This window comes from Alligator sinensis, unplaced genomic scaffold, assembly GCF_000455745.1.
Source record: "Alligator sinensis unplaced genomic scaffold, ASM45574v1 scaffold481_1, whole genome shotgun sequence".
Taxonomy (NCBI): Eukaryota; Metazoa; Chordata; order Crocodylia; family Alligatoridae; genus Alligator; species Alligator sinensis.
The window spans coordinates 597,367-619,612 of record NW_005842201.1 but is presented as its reverse complement, the minus strand read 5'-3'; the positions used below and the strand labels follow the sequence as shown (position 1 = coordinate 619,612).

Sequence of the window (22,246 nt, the reverse complement as noted above, 5' to 3'; positions counted from 1 at the left end):
TTCCCTACTCTCATCAAAATGGGCTTCAAATATATAAAGGGATAAATCTACCAAGTTATAAAATTACTTAATTTACTTTGAAAGCAATGTGTTAAACACAAACACTCTTCTATCACAAAAGAAAGTTTCACCTGTATGTTACTGTATTTCCCTCCCACCCCAACTCCTGCTTCCTGGTTTGGTCACATGCCACATCTGAACCTGGACACTTCACCTTGTGACAAAGGCATGGACCAGTTTGTCACACTGGGCCAGAGGGTGTCCTCTGCAATGAGGAAGATGGACATCTGGTCTTATGTGAAGGGCATGGGGAAGGGGGCTTCAAACTCTAGTGACATGGTCTTTCTTGTTGCTAACAAGTATTTCATGTTCAGCACCTGGAAGGGCCATTTACCTTTGCACTGACCATTTAAAAAAAAAAAAAGCCTTATTATACAAATATTAAAAACAAAAAAGTCACTCTCACCCCTTTGTCCCCATATTGGTTTGCTAAGTGGTATAGAGAAAATTACAATGTGTTTAGTTTCCAAACATGAAGGAGTGTGAGACTCTTAAACTTGTACTTAGAGAAACCTGCTCTTTTAAGTTTTCCTGAACCCTCAAAAACTTATTCCAAGAGTTCTCAACATTTTAGGATCATTATACTTTAAGTCAGAAAATTATTCATGAACTAGTACAATGATAATATATTCAGAGCACATCAACTGCTACAGAAAGACTTGTTTGTAAACTGATTTAGAATACTTACATCTTAGATTACAATTTTATAGTATAGAACAGTTAATCATCACATCTACAACTTGAACCAAGATTTAAATTTTTTATTGCGTTTTGGATTTTGCTGAAGAATTAGATAAAACAGTATGAAATTCAAAACAGCTTATTTTTGTTACACAATTTTATCGGGCATGGAAAGATTAGAATATTACAGTCACTTGCACCAAAGCTAGTATTAAAGAAAAGGGAAGGCATGCATACCTTACTCATTAAAAAAGTAATCTCAACTTTTCTCTTAATAGAAAGGGTAGCTGGCTGTTAGTTAGGTCTGAAGTCTGGCAGAAAGCAGGGTAGGGTGTTACCTTAAAAATTAACTTGTTCAGAAAATCATAAGCTTTGGCAGGCAACAGCCTACTTTATCAGATGCTATGAGATGTCCTATAGTCATAGCACAGTGTCACAGCATCTGATAGCATAGGCTGTTGCTTACAAAAGCGTATGCCTTTCTGAACAAGTTAATCTTTAAGCTGACACCTGGCCCTGCCCTTCTGCCTGAAAATAGAATCAAATGTTTGGAAATAACTTTGCAAAAGTACAAGTAGTTAGTCACAACATTAGCTTACTAATAAACTGCACAGTCAACCTAGATTTAAAATTTGATATACATACCAAAGTCATGGGGGTATATATTTAGTATGAATACTCACTTAAAATGAAGATCTTTGAAAGTAAAGTGAGTTTCCACTATTCCTGTAGTTTTCACTCTAGTCCTGAGAACATCCTGCTGAGTTGGTATATAACTAGTTTGTGCTATCCTGTCCAAATCATTTAAGTAACTGAAAATAAATGAAATATTGCTTTCAGTTATTGAAAATAAGGCTCAGACAGATAAAGGTATTTTGTCTGTGATTAAACTGACACATTTAAAATCCTCATACAAATTTTTATAGACACGGACATGGTAAACTTTGAGATAAGACTGCAAATCAAAAAGCAATACAAGTATTTTAGAGATTATTTAACCCATTATTTTTTAACAAGTTTGCTAAGTCTTTATTTGTCAAAGCTATACATATTGAAAAAAATGCAAGTGCTTTGTAACTGCTCATTTACTAGATTAATTATCTTGGGATACTCTTGTCAACCCAGCTTTCCTTCTGTTCAGAAATCCTAAATACAAAACATTAAGTTTTATTTTTTTTTAAAACATACATGCCAGTAAATCCAGCACTTATATATAAGGCAAATGTGAATTTTTATTTGCTTACTTTAAAAAAGAATCAAATTTAAAAAAAGAACATTTTCCTCTATCAACAGAAGCTATCAACCTCAGAGATATATACAGGGGAGTTAAACAGTGCATGAAATTTCATGAAACTGAATGAGTTACCTAAAATACTACAGCCAGAGATAAATGGATTTGATGAGATATAAGAAAAATGGTGCACAAAAAACATGATTTTCAGGACCTCTTACCATGAACATGCTTTGTATAAAAACCTCAAGATATTTGCTACCTTGAGCTCAGCTTGTTTCATGGCTTAAAGAATCTAGAAAAATTCAAATAGTTCACCAGTTTCAGAACAGACAAATAAAAACTGGACATCTGAAAACTTTCAACGTGGCTATATCATATACTTTAATGGAATATACATGTATATGGCTAAGTTTGACTGAAATAATTTATTGACAAGTACTTGCAGACGATTGAGAATGATATGCCAATCCTTTGAAAGTCTCTGTGTGTGATATGCAGTCTTATTCCTGTTATTTTCTTTCCATCCCATTATATCTTTGTTTACAATGACTTGCTGCATCTGTCTTAGATAAACTCATTTAGGCAAAGGCTACTTTGACCTATATGTTTTCCAGCACCTTGCACACAGACAATTTCTGCCCACTAATAATATACCGTATTTACTTAATTCCAAGATGACCCTGAATTTAAGAGTCCCCAATAATTAGATTCTCTATATGGAAAATTTAGAAAGTTATTATAATTTTCTAGGTATAGAATCTAATTATTGGAGAGCTGTCTTAAATTAACCCACCCCCACTGCTACAGTGCTACAGCAAGGAAAGCAGTAATGGGGGAGGGGGGCAGCAAGTGGCCTCCCCCCCCCCCCCCCACTTCTCTCTGCAGCCTTCCTGCTCTCCCCACCCTCCCCAGTCTCTGCCCGCCTTACTGTCAGATGCCACTTGGGCTCCGTTCCCTACCGGGTCACAAAACACAGTACATTGAAGCACAGCCTCTGCCAAGCCATGCAACGGCAACAGCACTGCTGACTGGCCAGGCAGGGGACAGTTTCCCTGTACTCTGTGCTCAGGACCAAAGTCAGAGTACTGTACTCTGTGTGCTCAGGGAGAAAGATAGAACTGCAGCAGCTTGCTGCCCCCTCCCTCAGCTTGCTCTGTATACAAATTTAAGATGAGGGTCTTTTTCCTATGTTGACTAGGGGGGAAAAAAGCCTTGTCTTAAAATTTGAGTAAATTCATAAAATGCCACTTTACAGGACAGACAAAGCCTTGGTTACTTACTATGCAGCAGAGTCATTAAGTTGGTATTCTCTAGATCTACTGAAACAAGCTTGAACACCACTATCTTTCCACAGTCTCTTGATAACTCCTGCAAGTTCTGCTGTCATAAAGCCTTCTTCTGCTGCTCCTGCTAAAACAAACAGCTGACGAGCATCATCCTGGGTGGGAAAAAAAGCAGGAAAAAACTAGTTAAGAAACAAACCTTACACCACCACACACAAAAAAAATAATTGAGCTTAAGAAAATGAGTCAGTTTGACTAATCCTAAAGAAACGGAGATGCAAGAAGACCCCTTGATTTGTGTGTGGCTATTAATGCAAGTAAATTTACTTCCATCTCTGTGGCCATAGGCAGACATTTATTTAATTGTGTGAAAAGCCAAGGAATTTTATGCCAAATCCCCAAAAGACTTCTCACCTTACACTTGCACTGCTTTGACCTTTCTTATATAGAACAATGATTTCAGATTTGTTTGAATGACAGTCTAGAAGTTGTGTCCTCCAACATGACCAGCATTGATTGCACTTCTATTTTCTTTCTCATGTTTGCCAAGACAAACTGCTTGTTTGTAAAAAAACTCAAATATGGGTCTTTTAACTCTAAATGAAAGTGACATACAGATTTTGCCTTTATTTAAAACAACACAATCCTCACTGGAGAATTCTATATGGCTAGGCTTAACTCATACTTAAGTGTGATCAACAAGAAAATGTGGGGGGGGGGGGAGCGGGTTTAGCATCAATCACTAATCTAAACACTTATCAGTAAACAGAAAAGTGAAAAATCCCTCCTAAAAGATAGCCAATTGGACATAGGTCAGGTAGACCAAGAAAATGGGTGAGCAAGAAAGCACATCTGTTAAATAAATAAACTATTTAAAAGCATAGATACTTCAGGAGGTAGTTGTGAAAAATGAATTTTCTGGAATGAGTTGAATGAAGCAGTGGTGGATATTAACAAATAATAAAGGAGGTAATATAAGCAAAGGGCAACTCATCTCCTGTAGGATAACAGACTTGTTTGTACCTTTGGTGAAAGACAGGAGGAAAGACACTTTGGAGACAAAAAGACTGCTTGGAGCAAAGGACACAAATGCTAGTAATAGATTCATAGATGTTGAACATTACATGACCTACTATTTCACAGGGATACAAGTCAAATATCAGAATATTATTTTAAGCGTGGTCACAGCAGGAATTCAGAAAAATAACATCAAAAGATCTTGTATAAGTTGTGTAGATAATTGCAGAACCCTGATGGTTCTATTTCTTCTTTTTGGGAGTATGGGCAGCAAACAGGGCTGTTTGCAAGCATTTCAGTGGGAATGAGAGGAAGAAGGAGAAGAACAAGAGCCAGGCACCAGAACCTGCTCTGGGAAGGTACCGGAGGCAGGGCTGCCTGTGTGTTTGACTTGCTGAATGTTTGTTTAGGGGCTGTGCGGTTGGGTGAGTGCTCTGAGCAGCTGGGAGGTTGCCAGGTGACTGCTGCCTGTGTCTGACAAAAACCCTAATAAGGGGGTGGAGCCAGTCTAGGCCCAGCAGCATGTAAAAGGAGACTCCAGGAGCAAACAGGGCAGTTTGCAAATCAGTTCACAGGTCAGTGTGCAACCCCGTTCTTTGAAGGGGAGCCTTCAAGGTAAGCTCTATCTTTAATTTTCAGGGCCAAGGAGCAGGACTGAGGATGGAGCTAGACAGTTCTCAGTAGCGGCAGATGACAGAACAAGGAGCAATGGTCTCAAGTTGCAGCAAGGGAGGTTTAGGTGAATGGTAGGAAAAACCCGCTCACTAGGAGAGTGATGAATGCCTTACCTAGACAGGAAGTATGGGTTGGATGAACCTGAGGTTCCTTCCAACCCTCATTTTCTGTGATTATATAAAAACAAAACAAAAAACAGATGAGGAACTTGAGGGTACCAGTGCCAGAAATCAGTTTTGACCAACTATATGTACAATTACCAGATCTCAAACTCATTTATTATACATATGCAAGGCAATTAACGATAGACAATTCTCTAGTTTATTTAAGTACAGGACAGGACTAAGAATCATTTATGCAAACAATTTTATTGCAGTCTTAGAAAACTGAAAAAATTACCTGTTTCACTCCCTGAAAGTGCTTTTGAAATTAATCAAATAAGAGGCAGTATCAAGTGCAAGGATTAATGTCTTTTTTTTTTTTACCAAACCTACTTTTCTTCCTCTTGTTCTTTGTCACTAACACCACCCTTTTATTATTCACAACTATAACCTTGATGTTAGGGTGAAAGAGTAAGCTACATGAAGAACCCGCCCAAATACTTTGCTCATATCTTTCAATACACTGTCTACACAAATTTGTCCCTTTCCTCTGTATCTCTTCTGCAAGAAAGTTCATACTGTAACTATTGAGCCAAGAAATACTATAAGATAATGAATGTTACACACTCACTGACTCCTAGTGAAGTGAAATAATGTAGGCATTTCAAAGTAGGCATTCAGGATTTTTTTTTTTTTTGCAATTTACTTCATATAACGGTGTAGTGTAAAATAGTGTAAAGCTATTTATGATACTCTATAAAGCGTCTGCAAGAGAAAAGATCTACTCATTTCTATAGGATGCTACAACCAGACCATGCAAATTTGTTCTTCTACACGGATACATCAGGACAGGACAGGACAGGACAATCTAAATTCAGTTTTTTGGTGGGGTTTGAGTGAGGATAAAGAAAAGGAAATAAAATCATGAACCCTGGAAAAAAATGGATAAGAACTCATGCTAGAATGATGCATGATACCTTAGCTGGACATCTACTTTTTTTTTTTTTTAAAGTACTTCAATACTCACAGCCCTGGTTAGGTCACCAAAGTCTATCTTCAACCGCCCCATTGCTCTAATGATAGCAATAATAGACTGAATGGTATTGCTGTAGACAACAGCTTTGTACTGTTTACATTCTTCTTCTGAATAACCAGCTTCATGGATAATCCTATGAAGGAAAAAAATACTGAGTCTCCTCTTCAAAGAAAACAACTTGTTTATGCTGTGTGCCTTTCAACTATACTTACTTCATTTGTTTTACAATTGTGCTTTTCCCTGATTCTCCAGCTCCTGTAAAATAAAAAGTGTAAAAATTAAGACTTGATTTTCTTCTATGTTCAAGACCATCAGTTTAAAAATGTGTTTCCCATTTCACTAGTCCTTTACAAAACATATACATTCCCTCAATAAATTTAAGATATCTATTGGAAATTTCTAATGAAGACTAAAGAGGAAGTCTTTAATTAGAAGTGTCAAAATCATGAAATTCTATTTCATTCTGAAATACTTCTATATTTGTAACTATGTTCCTACAGTTTCCTTAGAAACTCTACGTTTCAACTGCATAAGCATGAAGTTTAACAGCACAGCTTTGCATTTAAAACTGCATGTCACCAACAAACAAACAAAAAAAATCACTCTGCAACATTTACCAGCAATGTAATGAAGTTGACAGTGCTCTTCCTAACGAATATTCAAAATATACCTCTTAAACATTGTGGAATTGAAATGTCATTTCTATGATATCTAAGTAATCTAACAATCACCAGTACTAACTTGGATTTTAAACTTCTTTAATCCTGAGATACATAACTATGGTAAATAAGAGGGGGTAAAGGGAAGAAGGGGGAGGGGAAAGAACAAAGTATTATGGCACTAATCACACCCAGCCAATTATGTAATTACTCATTTTATCTAGAACCTAAATAGAGTTACCATATTTCCAGTTCCAAAAAAAGAGGACACCTGTTGCCCCTCACACCTAAACCACTCCCACGATGTACCCGCCCAGGGTGTAAGCAGTGGCGGGAGCTGCTCCCACCCCACAATCTGCGCCTCCATCCCGTACCCAACCCCTGCTTGGGCAGCGCCTGCCTCCTCCCTGACCACAGGGGGGTATTGATCTGCGCCCCCCATGCCCCTTGCTTCTCCCCTCCCCTTCTGACTTACCAGCCGGAGGCAGGTCTCCATGCTGCCAGCTCTGTGCTGCGCCGTGCCTGTGCACAGTATGGGCGTTTATCGGCCAAATTATCAGCCCCATCGGGCTGATATCCGAGACAGACAATTTTCTTCATATCAGTACCGATCCGATATCAGACCAATGTATCAGTGCACCTATAATGGTAACCCTAACTTAAATTAACCTTTTGGCTTAGATCGCATGAAATTCACAATCCATGTACTATTTTGTCCTTTTAAAAGTTGTGAAAACTCACTGATTTATATAAATCAAACATGTTACTAACATAAAATGTACAGAATTATTTTGCAGTGTTACACACCTCAAGGTATATTTCCCTTTCTATGGGAGATTGGGGATGGGGTTGTTTGATTAACCAAGTGACTGGACAATTTTAATTACAAATGTTAAAGAGGTATATGTTCACATATTACATACATTCTTTGATATTCATCTGAGATTACTTCTATACTCACTATTTTTGTTTTACTATTTATGAATAATAGAGTCATCTGAAACTCATATTGATGACAACTTTATCATTTACAACAACCTTTTTGGCAGGTTAACCAAACTAGTCCAGAACTCTCTCCAAGCGCCACTCCAATGCCCTACCCAATCTTCTGCTATGCTTTCTGCTGCCAGTCCTCTTCTCCATACTTGATCTGTAGCACTACTTCCTTCTTCCTTCCTTGGGCTCCAGTGGAACCCAAGGAAGCCCAAATTGCTTAGCTTTTTCTATCCAGCCCTATCTGCTGCTGTGCTGCCTGTCCACTCCCTAATCTGCTGTGCACCACACACTGAATCACCCTGCACCACTTATGGCACCCACACCACAGGTTGGCCATCGTTGATCTAAAACAGAATCAATATCTATACAGAAAAAATGTAAGATAGAGCTTTCCTTCCACCTTTCTTTGATATCACCAAGGATCTCATAGGGGAAAGTTTCATCAATCCAGGTACTAAGAAAGCATTGGCACCAACACCCTAAGACAGCTTTTGTAAACACATTTAGGAAGCATGTCTAATAAAGCTGCTGCACTTCACTTGTCACATGCTAGAGAAGAGGTATATTTTTCACACCATCCTATAAAGGAGAAAGGGTCAGGGTTGTCTACACAATACAGCTACAACAAATACAATCTCCTACATGGATACAATGGATTCAAATACAATGTGACATTAGCCTGCCTTTCCCTATTTTTAAAACTGTAACAAGTTAAGCTACTTTTTTTAGTGGTGCAGCAGGTCAACATTAGAGTTTGCAAAGGGGCAACTAGTTATATTGCTCAAACAAAACAAGACACTGTATTTAGTCTTTTGAGCATTCTTGTCATTTTCATCTTTTGAGCAAAGAAAAAAGTATTGGTCTTTCCTAGTATTAGTCTAAGCAATAGCAACTCATTTTCTGTTTGACTACTGTGCGTAAAAGTCTTGAAAATAAAACTGACAAGACTCAATCTCACTGTACAGCTTGAGATGGCTACAGAGAGCAGTAGATGAGCTAAAAATCAAAAGTATTGTGTTTTAGAAAACAGCACTCCCTTAGTTCAAGAATTGGGAGATTCATTTTATGATGATATTTGTGTGTGGCTAGGTTTAGAAGAACGTTTAATGTAAAACACTTTACAACATCCCACTAATAGAGGCAAGCGAGAGAGAGCGAGCACAAGAGCTCTCACACAAGAGCTCAGCTTGCTTGCAGTGTCCTACACATAATGCTATAACAGCTCCTTAGTTACAAAGCTGCATATAACCCATTAGGGTGAGATTTTCAAATGGGCTAAATCAGGGGTCAGCAACATTTTTGGGCAGAATGCCAAAAACACCCAAACCTCAATTTGTAAGATGTTGGTGTGCTAGGAGCAGACAACTGGGGAGCCATGGCAGGCCCAGTCCTTGTTGTGGCAGCGCAGCTCTACACCCTTCCCCGAGGCACGAGTGCCAAGCAAAATGCCTTTGCATGCCATGCATCTGGGGGTTGCCTACCCCTGGGCTAAATCCTGGGATACTGAGCTTCAATTGGAGCACAACTTGATCTAGACAATTCAATGAGATTTTGCTAAAGTATGTGTAACATAAGAATGAGCCTAATGCACAGACAGCATCAGTTTACATTTAAATACATTAAAAAAAAAAGATATGAAACTACTGAAACTTTTTGTAACAGTTGACAAACACCTTTCTAGGGCCTTTTCTTCAACCTCTATCCCTCTTCAGCAGTAGCACTCAACTTCCAATCCAGGCCACTTTTATAAAAAGTCTATTTCATAACATTGTCTTACCCATAATTTGTTTCTTGTGTGCGCACAAGTCATCCAGATGACAGAAATAATTATATTTTTAAAAAACAGCCAAAAGAACACCGTCACACCAGATAAAACATGTCAAAATACCACAAAATATGAACTAGATTTTATCTATAAAAGATACTAATAAGTCAGAGCAATAACTTTTTATTAACAGTTCTCGAGTCATGGGTTTCCTCAACCCTGAGACAAATTTCAGAACATCACTCATCACTGTCTCATGTATCAAAATCCAGTATCTGATATGATCACATACAGATATTTCCTAAGACTACAATCTTTTTTATTACAGCAGTGTATATTTGTAAGTTTATACATTTTTTAAAAAGAAAAAAACAAATTTAAATGAGGTGGCTTTTCAAATATCAACATGCCAATACTTTTGGTTCATTTGTTTGGCCTTTTCTTCCCCCTCATACATCATTTTCATCAGTTATAAAAATGATGTTATGGTTTAACTGCAACAAATACGTGCAGGCAATCAGCAATAAAAATGTTACTTGGAAAAAAAAAACCCCAGTAATCAAGATCACACATACATTCCTCACAGACCTGCATAAAAATGAAATTAGTCAACAGAAAGATCTAAAGACTAGAAAGATTACTTCCTCTCCTCTTATTTAACAAGCAAGTAAAAATTTAACATGCTATGTTACTATGTACTTTTGATATCAAGCTATTGAACATCAGACTTTATTTCGACCTTTCTATATTCAGTTTAAAGTTTCAAGCAGAATACATAAAAATAACTCTCAAAAGAAAGCTAAATGGGGATAGCAATACCCAAGTTATTCACAATGACCATATGAAACCCTTTGAAGCATGCACATTTTACATCTTACATGTAAGATGTTTGTCTATGAAAGCTTTAAGACATCAGTTCTCATATATTTAAATAAAGTATTATGGAGAAGGCAACTGAAATTTCTTAGTTAAAAGATGTCTCAATTTCCATTTTAAGACCTGTTTTCAATACCTCAAACTTTTGAATGGAACAGTTTATATGCTTAAATTAGAATTGATGCAAGATCTTTTAAGTAGTTTATGATTCAATTACAAATAGCAGGTCATCAAAGGTCTGTTTTAAAACTATTCCCAGTGTCTTGTGACTGAATAGTCCACGTTCCATATTCAGCTAGCATCCCAGAACTCTGAACTACACAAACATTTTCATGAATTCAGGCATATACCACATTACTAGGAATGCATGATTGATAAATACAACCATTTAAGTCATTATGAAGTATACATTCACCAACTATTCAGCAATTAATGTTTCAAACTGCCCACTGATTAAAGTTAAATGATAAGGATTTAACTTAATTCCATACTGCCATGAACTGGAGGGCAGCAAAAGGTGGATGCAACACAAGAGAGCCTCCAAGCTTGTACTAAGGTTAGCCTAAATGGCTAGCAAACATACTGAGAGCTAACAGCACAAAGATCTTTTCCTCAAGACACTGATTTAACAAGAACTGATTGGAGCCTGAGGTGGTGAAAGAAGATCCAAGGCAAAGGACTAGCTGGAAGGGCTGGTTTGAGGGACTAGCGCCAAAAAGCCAGGCAATTATCTTATCTGCAAAAGAAAAATGGGACTTCAAAGAGAACAGATTTTTTTAAACATACTAAACAATAGGAGCCTGGCACTGAATTAAATCAGAGACAAAAGGAAACAAGAAATTCCAAAACAAAAACTGTCACAATTAAAATGCAAAATGCCACTGAAGAAAAAGAATATAATTAAAAACATCTGTGTTAACTACAGAAATGATAAGTTAAACACCTATTGTCTGGACAGACTATTAAATCTAAATCACCTACTAAGAAGTGGGTAACTAACCTAACTGAAGCTTAAAAAAAACCTATATCAATTATCAGCATCCATAGTTCTGCCCTAACCAGTGGGGTTTTTTTCCCCCTGTTTTACTAGGTTTTATGAAAGGGGCAGTTATACCTCGAGACAGCGGTGACTAACCTGGGGATTTTTTCAACTCATTGGCATGGTTAGTGGTACATCTTAAACTGATATTCACTTAAGTTACTGGTCCGTTTTGTAATTCCAAACATGCTGAACCTGAAAGCATTTTGAAAAGTAGAAAAGAAAGTTTTCTAGATAGTGACTACAGAAAATACTATAATGACCAACCCTATGGTTACAATGCATAAAATCAAGATCTCAACATCAATGTTTGAAACTGGAAGAATGACAAATTCTGAAATTATGACACCAAGTTGAAAAAAAGATTTGGGATTTTTAAAGGTCTTAGAAATTAGCTAATGCTCTAGGTAATAATTAAAAACATTTGTTAATCTTTCGATCTAGTGGCCCTTTCACAAAGAAAAAAAGTGTTCTGACAACCAGTTGTAGTCAAAGTAGTCCAATATTTCATGAGAAAACTTAATTAAATTTTAAGGGCAGTAGTAAAACAAGGCAGCACCCACCATGATTCCCACTTGCCAACTTCACAAAAAACCCGCATACATTTAAAGGCTTCTTTTCGTTTGGTTCCCCAGGCTTAAATTCAACAACAGCTTTCAGGATCATTCCTAGTCCTCTCTACACCAGGGCTCACTATACATCCAGTAATAGGTAATTTTATATGCAAAATATCCTTACATGTCTGTACACACATTTAGCTTACAACAGGAATTCTGAAAAAAATACCACTTGTTTGGTCCCTACTTACTGGTCCAAAGCAATGTTTTTTTTTACACTACAGATTCTTATACTGTGCCTATTATGCTGCCTAACACTCTCTTGGTGTAGATGTGTTGGCTCAGGGTAAAGCAGGGTCAGCGCAAACTCAACTTACTTCATTTAGCACATCTGTGTATTTCTACTTAAGAAGCATCTCAGCTTAGTTATTGAGCAATAGAACTACACTGAAAAGCCTCATCATTATCTTGGAGTCACCCTTGACAGGAATTTAACTTATAAATTACATTTCCACTCCCATGGTTACCAGTACTCAGTACCATTGCTCCACCTCATCTCCACTTCACAAATGCTAAAGTAAATTTACTACCCAGACTCTGTGATATCCTATGCTGCCAACGCATTGGGACATATTCCACCCACCAATATCTCAGCTCCCCTCAAGATACCCAATATGTTCCACCCTTTCAAAACCCTTCGACTTTTCCTTACTTACTCAATGGCATGAAGAATGGTCAGCACAAGCACCAATTAGTCATCACATCATCTCTGACCCTACAGTAAGTCAACCAGGATTTTAACTGACCACACTGTTATTGGGCACTTCTCTGCCATTTTCAAATTGGACGGAGTCATTGTGCCTCAAATCTATATCAACGGGGCCTTCACAATGACAACAAAGGCCCTTGTGGACATGTTCAAACCATGTCCCGCATTGCTGACTTGTGCCTATTTACAATGCTACTTGGTGGCCTTCAAGCGCTTCGCACTGGTGATGACATTACCTTAAGATGGCTGAAAAAAAATCCTGAAACCACATACAGTAAATAAATAAATAAATTGGAAGGAGCATATGAATTCTTGTGTAAAGCTGATCTCAGTTCCTTACTTTATGGGGTGGCAGGACACTTAGTCTCATTCATTATTTTCTTGTAGTTAAGATAAGGTATTATAGGATGGTTTACCATGTCCCAAGAGCTATTTACCAAGACCATGTCCAGCCTTCAAGCTCCAGTCCTTGGAGAAAGATGCCTCCTGCCTGGTAAGACCCAAAACTGATCTTCCCACAACCCTCATGTCTTCCATATCTAGAGGCAATATGTACAGTAACTCGCTGCATGGTTTAACGCTCCAGTCCTCATACGAAAAGGGACAGGCACAACACTGAAGGCTCATCTGGCTTCCTAACACTTACGTCCAGCTGGACATCCAGATAGGCCCTTTGAATGCACTGGAACAAGCCTTGAAGGAGAGGTCTGTTAATACAGGACGTACTATTCATTTTGCTATTTTTAACTCCTCATCACTTATAATCACTAGGCTGAGAAAGAAACTTGTTCTGCCCTCTACTTGGAATGATTCCCTTATCAGCGAAGTCAAAAGCAACAAGAAAAACAAACAAAAAAACAAACTGAGGCATTAATAGGAAATGACATTGAAGAATTGAACTTGGTGCCCATTCCTTTTTGGCACATCAGCACAGGCTCTGGACAGGAAGTATAGGAAAGTACATCTCTCCCAAGAGGGAGATAAGCAAAAGAAAGGGCCATCCATCTCTTCCTCCATACACTCTGCCCCATAAAAACCTTAAAGATTCTCACAAGACACCATCACCTCTTCAATCAGAAGCCAATTTCAAAAGTTTGACAGTGTTCAAAGATTGCTGCTTCTGAATCTGCATCTGCATTTGGCAATTTGAAACCCACATATGTCAACTAATGCGGAGCTCAACCTATAATGAACAACTGATTTGCCTAATATAGACAAAGCTTTAGTTTGTTACTGGAAGACAACCTACTGCTACATATGGCAATAGTTTCACCAACAAAACCAGGCTCAAAATATGGATTAGGTATTATGCTGAAATGCTGAATTTGCACACATATTAGGAGAGTATTACAGAAGTTGCATTATATACTACATTGCTGGCTCTGGATTTCTGACCCAGACACCTTGTTCCAGGCGGAATCAAACCCTCAGACCGACCACGACCTCTCCATTCAATAATAGGCACATTTTATTGACATACAATGATAGCAGATAAGAACAACGCAAACAATTCTATATCTACCAGTCCCAGGGTTCACAGAATCAAGGTACATCTGGCCAGTACATGAGCTTCACTCTGAGGTTCTCCCTTGAATGTCAAATGTCAGCAGCCTGGAGGTCAAAGGCCGAGGCCCACCCCCACAGTGGGGTGGGTGAGGTGGGCTAGTGTGATGTGCCCTCTGTCCATGGTGGCCTCGGGTTCCGCTCTCAGGGACCCTTTGCTGCTCTGATATCCCTCCTTTTGTATCCTCTCCCCCTCTGATGATTCCTCATTTTTCAGCATTGCTGATTGGCCTCCCTGTGGTTGTCATACTGCCCACGTTCTGCCCAGCAAACATATTCCTTTGTTTCACAAACCCATCGCATGGACACATCTTAATTTGGTTACTTACAGTGTCCTCCTAATTTGGTCTGTTTAACGAAACCAGAAATCCCAAGGGCTCTGCAGTGGCCACTGATCAGGCGCCAATGCTGCAGAGCTCCTTATCGCTGTTTGAGTACACTATGGAACATGTCTTCAATTTCCCAGCCTGTGAGTCTCCTTGCTGCTTGCCTATGTCAGACAGAGTGGGCCTTGAAGGAAACTTGTAAAAAACAGACTTTTAGAAACCAATTAACCCTTGCCATTGCCCTGGACCACTGCTCTAATGCGATATCTACTTTATCTACAAGCCAGTTCCCAAAAGCAAACCTCTAAATATAATTTTCTAGCCATCAACATGTATACACCAAGAAGATGAGATCTACCATCCTTCTGAGTGCTCCAAGAACTATTCTGGTGGAAGAACTGGAACACCTTCCTCTTCTGGGCATAGGGGTTATGGGAGGAGTATTAAAGATTCACTTCCAGCATCCCAGGCATCACTGAAGCCTATAAACTAGATGTCAAAATATACTACCGATGGAACTCTTGAAAGTCTAGACCAATACAAATACATTAGAGATAAGGAGAGTGGAGTGGGACTTCAAGGCCTTTCAACTTTTCCAGCAGCACTGTGGTAATATACTGGCAGCTATCATCTCCTGTATCAGGGATCTGGCCTGCAGAGCTGTGTCATCCAGATCACATGGCTCCCCACAGATCTGGAAATTTGGTGGCAAGGGAGAGGTGGAAGCATTAACTGCCACTCCCTTGCTGCCAAATTTCTGGACCTATGGGGAGTACCATGGACGGGACAATGCAGCCCTGCATGCCAGATCAGGTTGGCACATAGGATCAGGTCCACAGACCAAGACCACATGGAATCGAGCCAATAGACCAACCTATCATCATTCATCCAGCCCACAGGTGACAGAAGGTTGGGGTGCCACTATTTTATATGACTTCCCTTCCATTTTACCAAAATGCAGTGGCACAAGAATGATCAGGTTGGACAGAACAAACATTAACAATGACAATCTGGCCCCATTACCACTAGAATCCACATCTTCTGTAACTGGCAACTATCCACTACTTAAACACTACCACCTTCCTTAAAAGAAAAGGGGGGATTAACACGTGCAGGGCCACATTATCAACCTCCACACAGTGATCTGCTAACTAACATTAGCTGTTTCTAACTGAAAAGCCATCCTCTTATGAACCAGGAAGGACTCACAGCTAAAATATAAAAAGGTAACTGAGCCACTTGTAAAACCCTTGCTTGATCTCAAACTGTGGCCTCCACAGTCCTCAAGTACCTTCGACACTCCATATCTCATGGCTTATTTAACCTTAGCCTCCCTAAAATATGCACAGCAACTAGGGCTGAGTATCTAACTAGTCAAAAAAATTCTTGGTCAACTGAACAGTTAAATATTGTCTAATATTTTAACTATTAATCTATTAGGAATAGTGAAGACAGACTTTAATTTTCAGTGCTAAACATGCTAATTCCTTAAAAACAAGTTAGTTAACTATTATTATGAAACAGAGAAAGTACATTCTAAAATAACTGTAATGAATGTTTAACTATGTATACTATGTATTAATGTTAAATAAATGTAAAATGGCATTCAAAACTGAACAGTTCTTCTTTCCTTTGGCTTTTATCCCAAAACCCCAGGGCCAATCCAAGCAGTTACAAAGCAAAATAACAAGAACAACAGAAAACAAATAAAACAGAAATAAAACACACATAGCAACTATGAGATAAGCAAGTTTTTTAAAGTTTTTAGTTATACTAAGTAGGCAGCAGGCCAATTCTTGACGCATTTTGATGCCTGCATTTGAAGATGCCTAAAGTCACAGCAGATGGTAGTAGGAAAAGCGTTGCTATACTGCTGGCTTTGGTTTTTCCCCTCAGCAGGAGCAGCTCCTGCATCTACAGGACAAAATTCTCCTCATCTTGTACAATAAAATTGTACTTATTTTTCTTTATTTTAAATACAATATGGTGAAATTAATTTGGCTTATATTATTTGCAAATAACAGAGCTTTAAAATGGTACAAAAACTTCAGATGAGTAAGCATGCTCAAAGCCTCAAAGCCCACAGAAGTTTCTGCTTTCATTGAGCAGTTCCTCCCTGGAATCAAGTTCATCTTCCCTTTCCAATGTAGGTGCTGAGATGACTTCCTTTGCATTAGAGCATTAAGACCTAAGGAGCCAGCGGAGAGGCAAATAAGGCAGGAAGTTTTTTTTTTCCTAGGGGAATAAAGGGAGAGACTAAATAAAAAGGGAAATAAGAGGTTTGATACTAAGTTTAAAAAAAAAGGGGGGGGTGCAGTTTTCCTAAAGATGCTGTTAAGATTGAATTTGTTCAACCTCCAAAAAGCCATATACACCACACAGCACAGATGACAAAGATCCAGCAAAGAGGGAAAAGCCAAGCTCTATTGGCAAGGTTCAAGGTGCTAAGCATATTACTGAGAATCCCAAGTAATGTCATTAAGAGCTTTAGCAACATATAATGGTTTTACTATAAATTGATCAGATTAAAATCAGGGATCAGTAACAAAAGTGACAAACACACATCTCAGAAGTCTGCTTCCTAAACATTTTATATAAAATGTAGGAATAAAGGTAACACTGGTCCAAGGTTTAAGACTTAAGATACAATCAGTACAGATCATTAGTCCTATTAAAGAAGCACTAACATACAGCTTGTGAAGACACATGATCTGGCCCATGGGTCACTGCACTGGCCCTGAACCTGCACACTACATGCAGCACACGAGCTGCACTTAGCACCACACATGCTGCAGGCCTGGGATGCTGCACGCAGCCCAAGCCCTGGACCCCCTATGTCATGTACAGCACCAGATCCAGCCCAAGCACAGCAAGCCTCAGGGCTGGTGTGCGCTGCATGCAGTGCATGGGGCTGGACCAGTCATGCATGTAGCACAGGCAGCCAGCTTGTAGAGTGCTCTAAGTGCTGGCTTTGGGTCCAGCCCTATGCAGCATGTGCCAGGCAGGCCCAGGACTTGCTGTACACATGGCACACTGGCTGGACCCAGGGCTGCATGTGGCAAAAGGGGTCCAGGGCATGGGCTGCATACCCTAGACTGCCTTCCAGAGTTCATGCCCTGTGCTGGCGCACAAGCTGAATTTGGCCCTGAAGGTGCTCTACAGGGTGCTGGTCCTGATCCAGTCCACAGACTGGCTCAGAAACACTGATCTAGCCTGTGAGGTGAAATGAGTTTTATACCCCTGCCCAAAAGCCATCTAGACTTTAGCATCTCTTAGAAATTACCTGTTTATTACATTCATGTAAAGAAACTACAGCGCTTTATAAAGCTCACTGTCACAGAGCTACACAGGCATAGACCAGAAAGGACTCTCTAGCTTCCCAAAACGTAGATGGTGGAGCAGGGGGGGCAGAAGTGGATGGACTGGGTAATATGTTCTGGAGCAGGGGTGGCAAAATATAGCCTATAGGCTGCATTTGGCCCGCGAGGACATTTGTCCGGCCCGCGGGGCCCCTAAAAAAATTTTGAAAATTAAAATACATCTGTCCTTGGTTCCTATAAAAAAATGACAGGAACCAGGGGCAGTACGACCCGGGGAATCCTCAGCAGGCTCCTGCAACAGCAGGGCCCGCCCGGCCCTGCCTCCCCCCGCCCCGGTCGCGAGCCCCAGCAGGGGCTTCTGGCCTGGGACCATGCGTCTGTCCCGGTGCAGGAAGCTCAGGTGGGGGAGGGGGGCAGGGCAGGGGAGGAGCTTGTGCAGAGTGCAGGGTAAAGCGGCCCCTCAACCGCCCCATGGTCCACGCTCCCTGCTGCAGCTGCTTGCAGCCCATGTAGGGCTGTCCTGAGCAGGCACAGGCAGCCTCAGGCAGCCTGAGAGCGGCTGCAGCGCAGGGCAGCAGTCACAGGGCGGGCAAGGGACCGCTTTTGCCCCGCACTCAGCATCAGCTTGTAACCCAGCCCCGCGCCGGATCTGGGCTCACCCATTGGGTGCTGTGCCACAGCAGCAGCAGCTGCAGCCCCCCCTACTTGCCACGCTGGGCAGCGTTTGCTGCTGCCCGCCTGGAGGTCAAACCACAGAAGGCTGCGGTGAGGCTGCCACTGCCGTCTCTGGGCCGCCCAGCATGGGAGCTCTGGGCAGGCAGCTGCTGCAGCCTTGTGCAGCCCCGACAGGTGAGCCCGGAGCCAGTGTGGGGCCGGGTTACAAGCTGGTGGGGGAGGAGTGGTCCTGCACCTGCCCCGTGGCCAGCGCCATGCACTGCAGCTGCTTGCAGCTGGCGTGGGGCTGCCTGTCCCTGCTCAGGACAGCCCCACATGGGCTGCGAGTGGCTGCAGCAGGGAGCGCGAGCCATGGGGTGGGCGAGGGGCAGCTTTTCCCTGCACTCCGCACCAGCTCCTTCCCTGTCATAGAGCAGGGGGTGAGGGCTGTGCGCTGCCCCCCTGCCCGTACTGCGGGGCGGGGGGCGGCACTGGGAGTGAGCAGGCGCGGGTGCACATGGCCCACAGCAGGGCGACAGGGGTACAAGGTCCCGACCAGCAGGGGCTCCATGGAGCCAGGTCAGCTCCCCCCTCTCCCTGCTGGTGCAGCCCAGCCCGGCTCCACAGACCCCTGCCAGCCTGAGCCCTGCTCTGGACCCCACCGGTGCTGGCCCTTGGACATTGGTCCCAAGACATTGGTCCCAAGATGGTGACCAGGGGGCGGGGCACCTGTCAGGGGGCGAGGCTACCCATGTGGCCCTCAACAGCTTGCCAAAACTGGGTAAGCAGCCCTCCACCTGAAATAATTGCCCGCCCCTGTTCTGGAGGGAGTGCCAGGTTACAAGAGGGCTCTCTGGGATGGGAGGGGGACTGGAGGTACCCAGTGGAGGGAAATAGCTGTGGCTATGGAGACTGACCCTGCGGGATTTTCACAGAAATGTTGAGGCCTAGATGGTTGCCCAAAAGTAAGGTCAGACTTTTGTCACTTTTGTTTTGCTATATTCTGTTGTCAAACCATTTGAGTACTTTCCTTCCATGTAATAAACTTTTTATTTTTCTCTTATGTGACTGAAATGCCAGGGTAAATTGTGATTTATGAGCAAATTAATAACCTAGGCCTAACACACATTCCGTGAAGTGGGGGACCAGTAAGCTTATACAAATCAGGGGTGCATCTATAGGAGCACCCCAACAACCATGTTTTTATCACACCTAAATGAACAATAATGTAACCAGAAGCTGATTTAGAAAACTTACAGGTCTGAAGTTACACAACTGGAAAGGTAAAAAAACCCCAAAAACTAGAGGTACATTGATGCATCGGTCCATATTGAATCAGCACCGATAAAAGGAAATTTGACATTAATTGGCAATTGGCTTTTTTTGGCTGATAATGTTACAAGCAGCATCTGACCGGTAAGTCTGTGGGGGGGTCAGATCAAGGGCCCCATGGCGAGGGAGGAAGTGGGGCTGGGTTAAGGGCAGGCAATGCCCAGCCAGGGCGGGGTTGGGTGGGGAACAGGACGAAGCTGGCAGCTGGTCCAGGGGCGGACAGAATGGGGGGCAGATCCCACCACTGCACGCAACCCTGGGAGAGGCATGGGAGGCATGTGCCCCCCACCCCCGCTGGATCTGTACACGGGGAGGGGCAGGCTGCGCACTCAGCGTAGGGGCTGCGCCAGACTCTTCCCAGTGGCTGCACTCAGGCTGAGTGGGTGGGGGGGGAGGAGACAGCACTGGGAGGGTGGGTGTGGCAAATTCTGGGGTGGCTGTAGCCCCTACCCCTGCGCTGCCACCACTCCCTGCCCTGCATGGCCTGAGAGCAGCTGCTGGGAAGAGGGTGGCGCAGCCCCGAACACGCAGCCTGCCCTCGCCTTGTGCACGTCCGGGGGGCACATGCCCCCCATGCCTCCCCTGGGGGTGCACACAGCAGCAGGAGCTGTGCACCCCCTCCACCCCACCAGACGAGCTGCTGGCTCTGTCCCACGCCCCACCCCGCTCTGGCTGAGCGTTGCCTGCCCCTGCCCCTCTATCCCTCCCTTACTGTGGTGGCCTCAATCTCAACCCCCCTGCCCAAGGACCTTCCCCTCTCCCATGCCCCTTCCTCCCAAGACTTACCAGCCGGACGCTGCTCTCCAACCTGCTGGGCTGCGTATCAGCAGTTGGATCAGTATTGGCCGATATGACTGGCCAATAATTGGACATCAGTATCGATCCAAAAAATCTTTATCAGTGCACCCCTACAAAACACTACTTCCCAGTAATTCAGAAAACACCCGCTGCTAAATATTTTCTTACAATTGACATTTCTATTGGCATTGAAATTGAATGTAGTATTTAGCACGATCTGCAACAATCAAAAGACCAACATCTCAATCTGCAGGAGTTCAAAACGTCTGTAAACTAACCAAATGCTTTCAAAACTGCTTACATTCTTACCCCCAATGCCATTTCTTGACAAGAGAGCAAAAGCAATATCATGTAGTCTTACTCCCATTGTCAAGATTTTATTCCAAGGATCATTTATGTGTTTTATTTTACAGCTGTTTAATAGAAAGTGTGTAATACTCCTTAGATCTGCCAGAGTAATAGAGGTCTCCCCACAAAGTGAGCGCCTTAACCCTAACATTACAGACAGACATGCTTTTCTCCCTCCTCCCAACCTAACAAATCCTAAATTCCTTCTTGTAGTTACAACTCGGAAGGATGGAGACTGTTCCGTCCCCAAATAGCCTATAACTTGGTACTTGGGGCACTCTCCAATGAGGTGGGAGATATGGTTTCAATCCACACAAAGCAGAGGAGGGAAATAAACCCAGGTCTTGCCACATCCAAGAAAAGTGTTCTTTAGTGTGGTATAAAGGCAGTATCATTACTGCCACTTCCATCTGTTCCTCTTCTAGCTATGTTCTGAAATAAAACAGTAGCCTCAACTGCATTTTACATAGAGCCCATTCCCACCAACATGTCAGGAGTAGTTTGAGAATGTCTACCAACAGAACTCAAGGAGCACTTAATTTCTGGATATTGATCAGACTTAAGTTTAAGCTGGGTGCCAAGCTACCCAGCTCTGATAAAAGTGAGGAACTTCTGGAAATGTGCAGAGCAATGCTAACATTAAAAAAAAATAAGGTGCCCCTGGAATTCATGCATTTACATAAACAGGTGGCAAATGAGCAGTCTTCAGGAATGCAGTTTTTGGCTTATATACCTAATGCTGTTCATAGACGTAATGGCATAATCATTCTTGGGAACAGGACATACTCACTACCTGGGATCACGTATCAGCTAAACTAATGGAATCGTGTAATATGTCCACTGCTACACCAGCTAAACTCCCTCAACTTTAAACTCAAGTGAAACATATAGGAGTGGATGTACTTTGTCTCTCAGCCGGCCAGAGCCGACTCGAGGTGATTTAGAAATTGCTCATTCGTCAGGGCGGGCTGGTGAATGGAGAGGCAGACAAGGTTTAATGGTTGCAAAAACGTTTACTTACGCCACCTGTAGTTGCGACGCAGATGGTCCGGTCGTCTGAATAACTATGTGAGTTGTTCCAGCTGGCGAGGCCCAAGCCAGTTAATCCGTCCGCAAATTAAGCCGGCGGGAAAAGGGTACGTCTGGGATTGCGCTCG

At 41.9% G+C, this 22,246-nt stretch overlaps 1 protein-coding gene across 1 annotated transcript in view; it reads right to left on the bottom strand.

Moving 5' to 3' along the window:
• GNAI1 (G protein subunit alpha i1) overlaps positions 1 to 22,246 on the bottom strand; it is a 45,116-nt gene that overhangs the window by 9,348 nt on the left and 13,522 nt on the right. Inside the window, exons 2-5 of the mRNA XM_006026622.3 lie at positions 6,300 to 6,342; positions 6,079 to 6,220; positions 3,256 to 3,413; positions 1,425 to 1,553 (exon numbers count right to left, since the gene is read on the bottom strand). Of these exons, the coding sequence (XP_006026684.1) occupies positions 1,425 to 1,553; positions 3,256 to 3,413; positions 6,079 to 6,220; positions 6,300 to 6,342 (472 nt within the window). The remainder of the gene's footprint in view (positions 1 to 1,424; positions 1,554 to 3,255; positions 3,414 to 6,078; positions 6,221 to 6,299; positions 6,343 to 22,246) is intronic.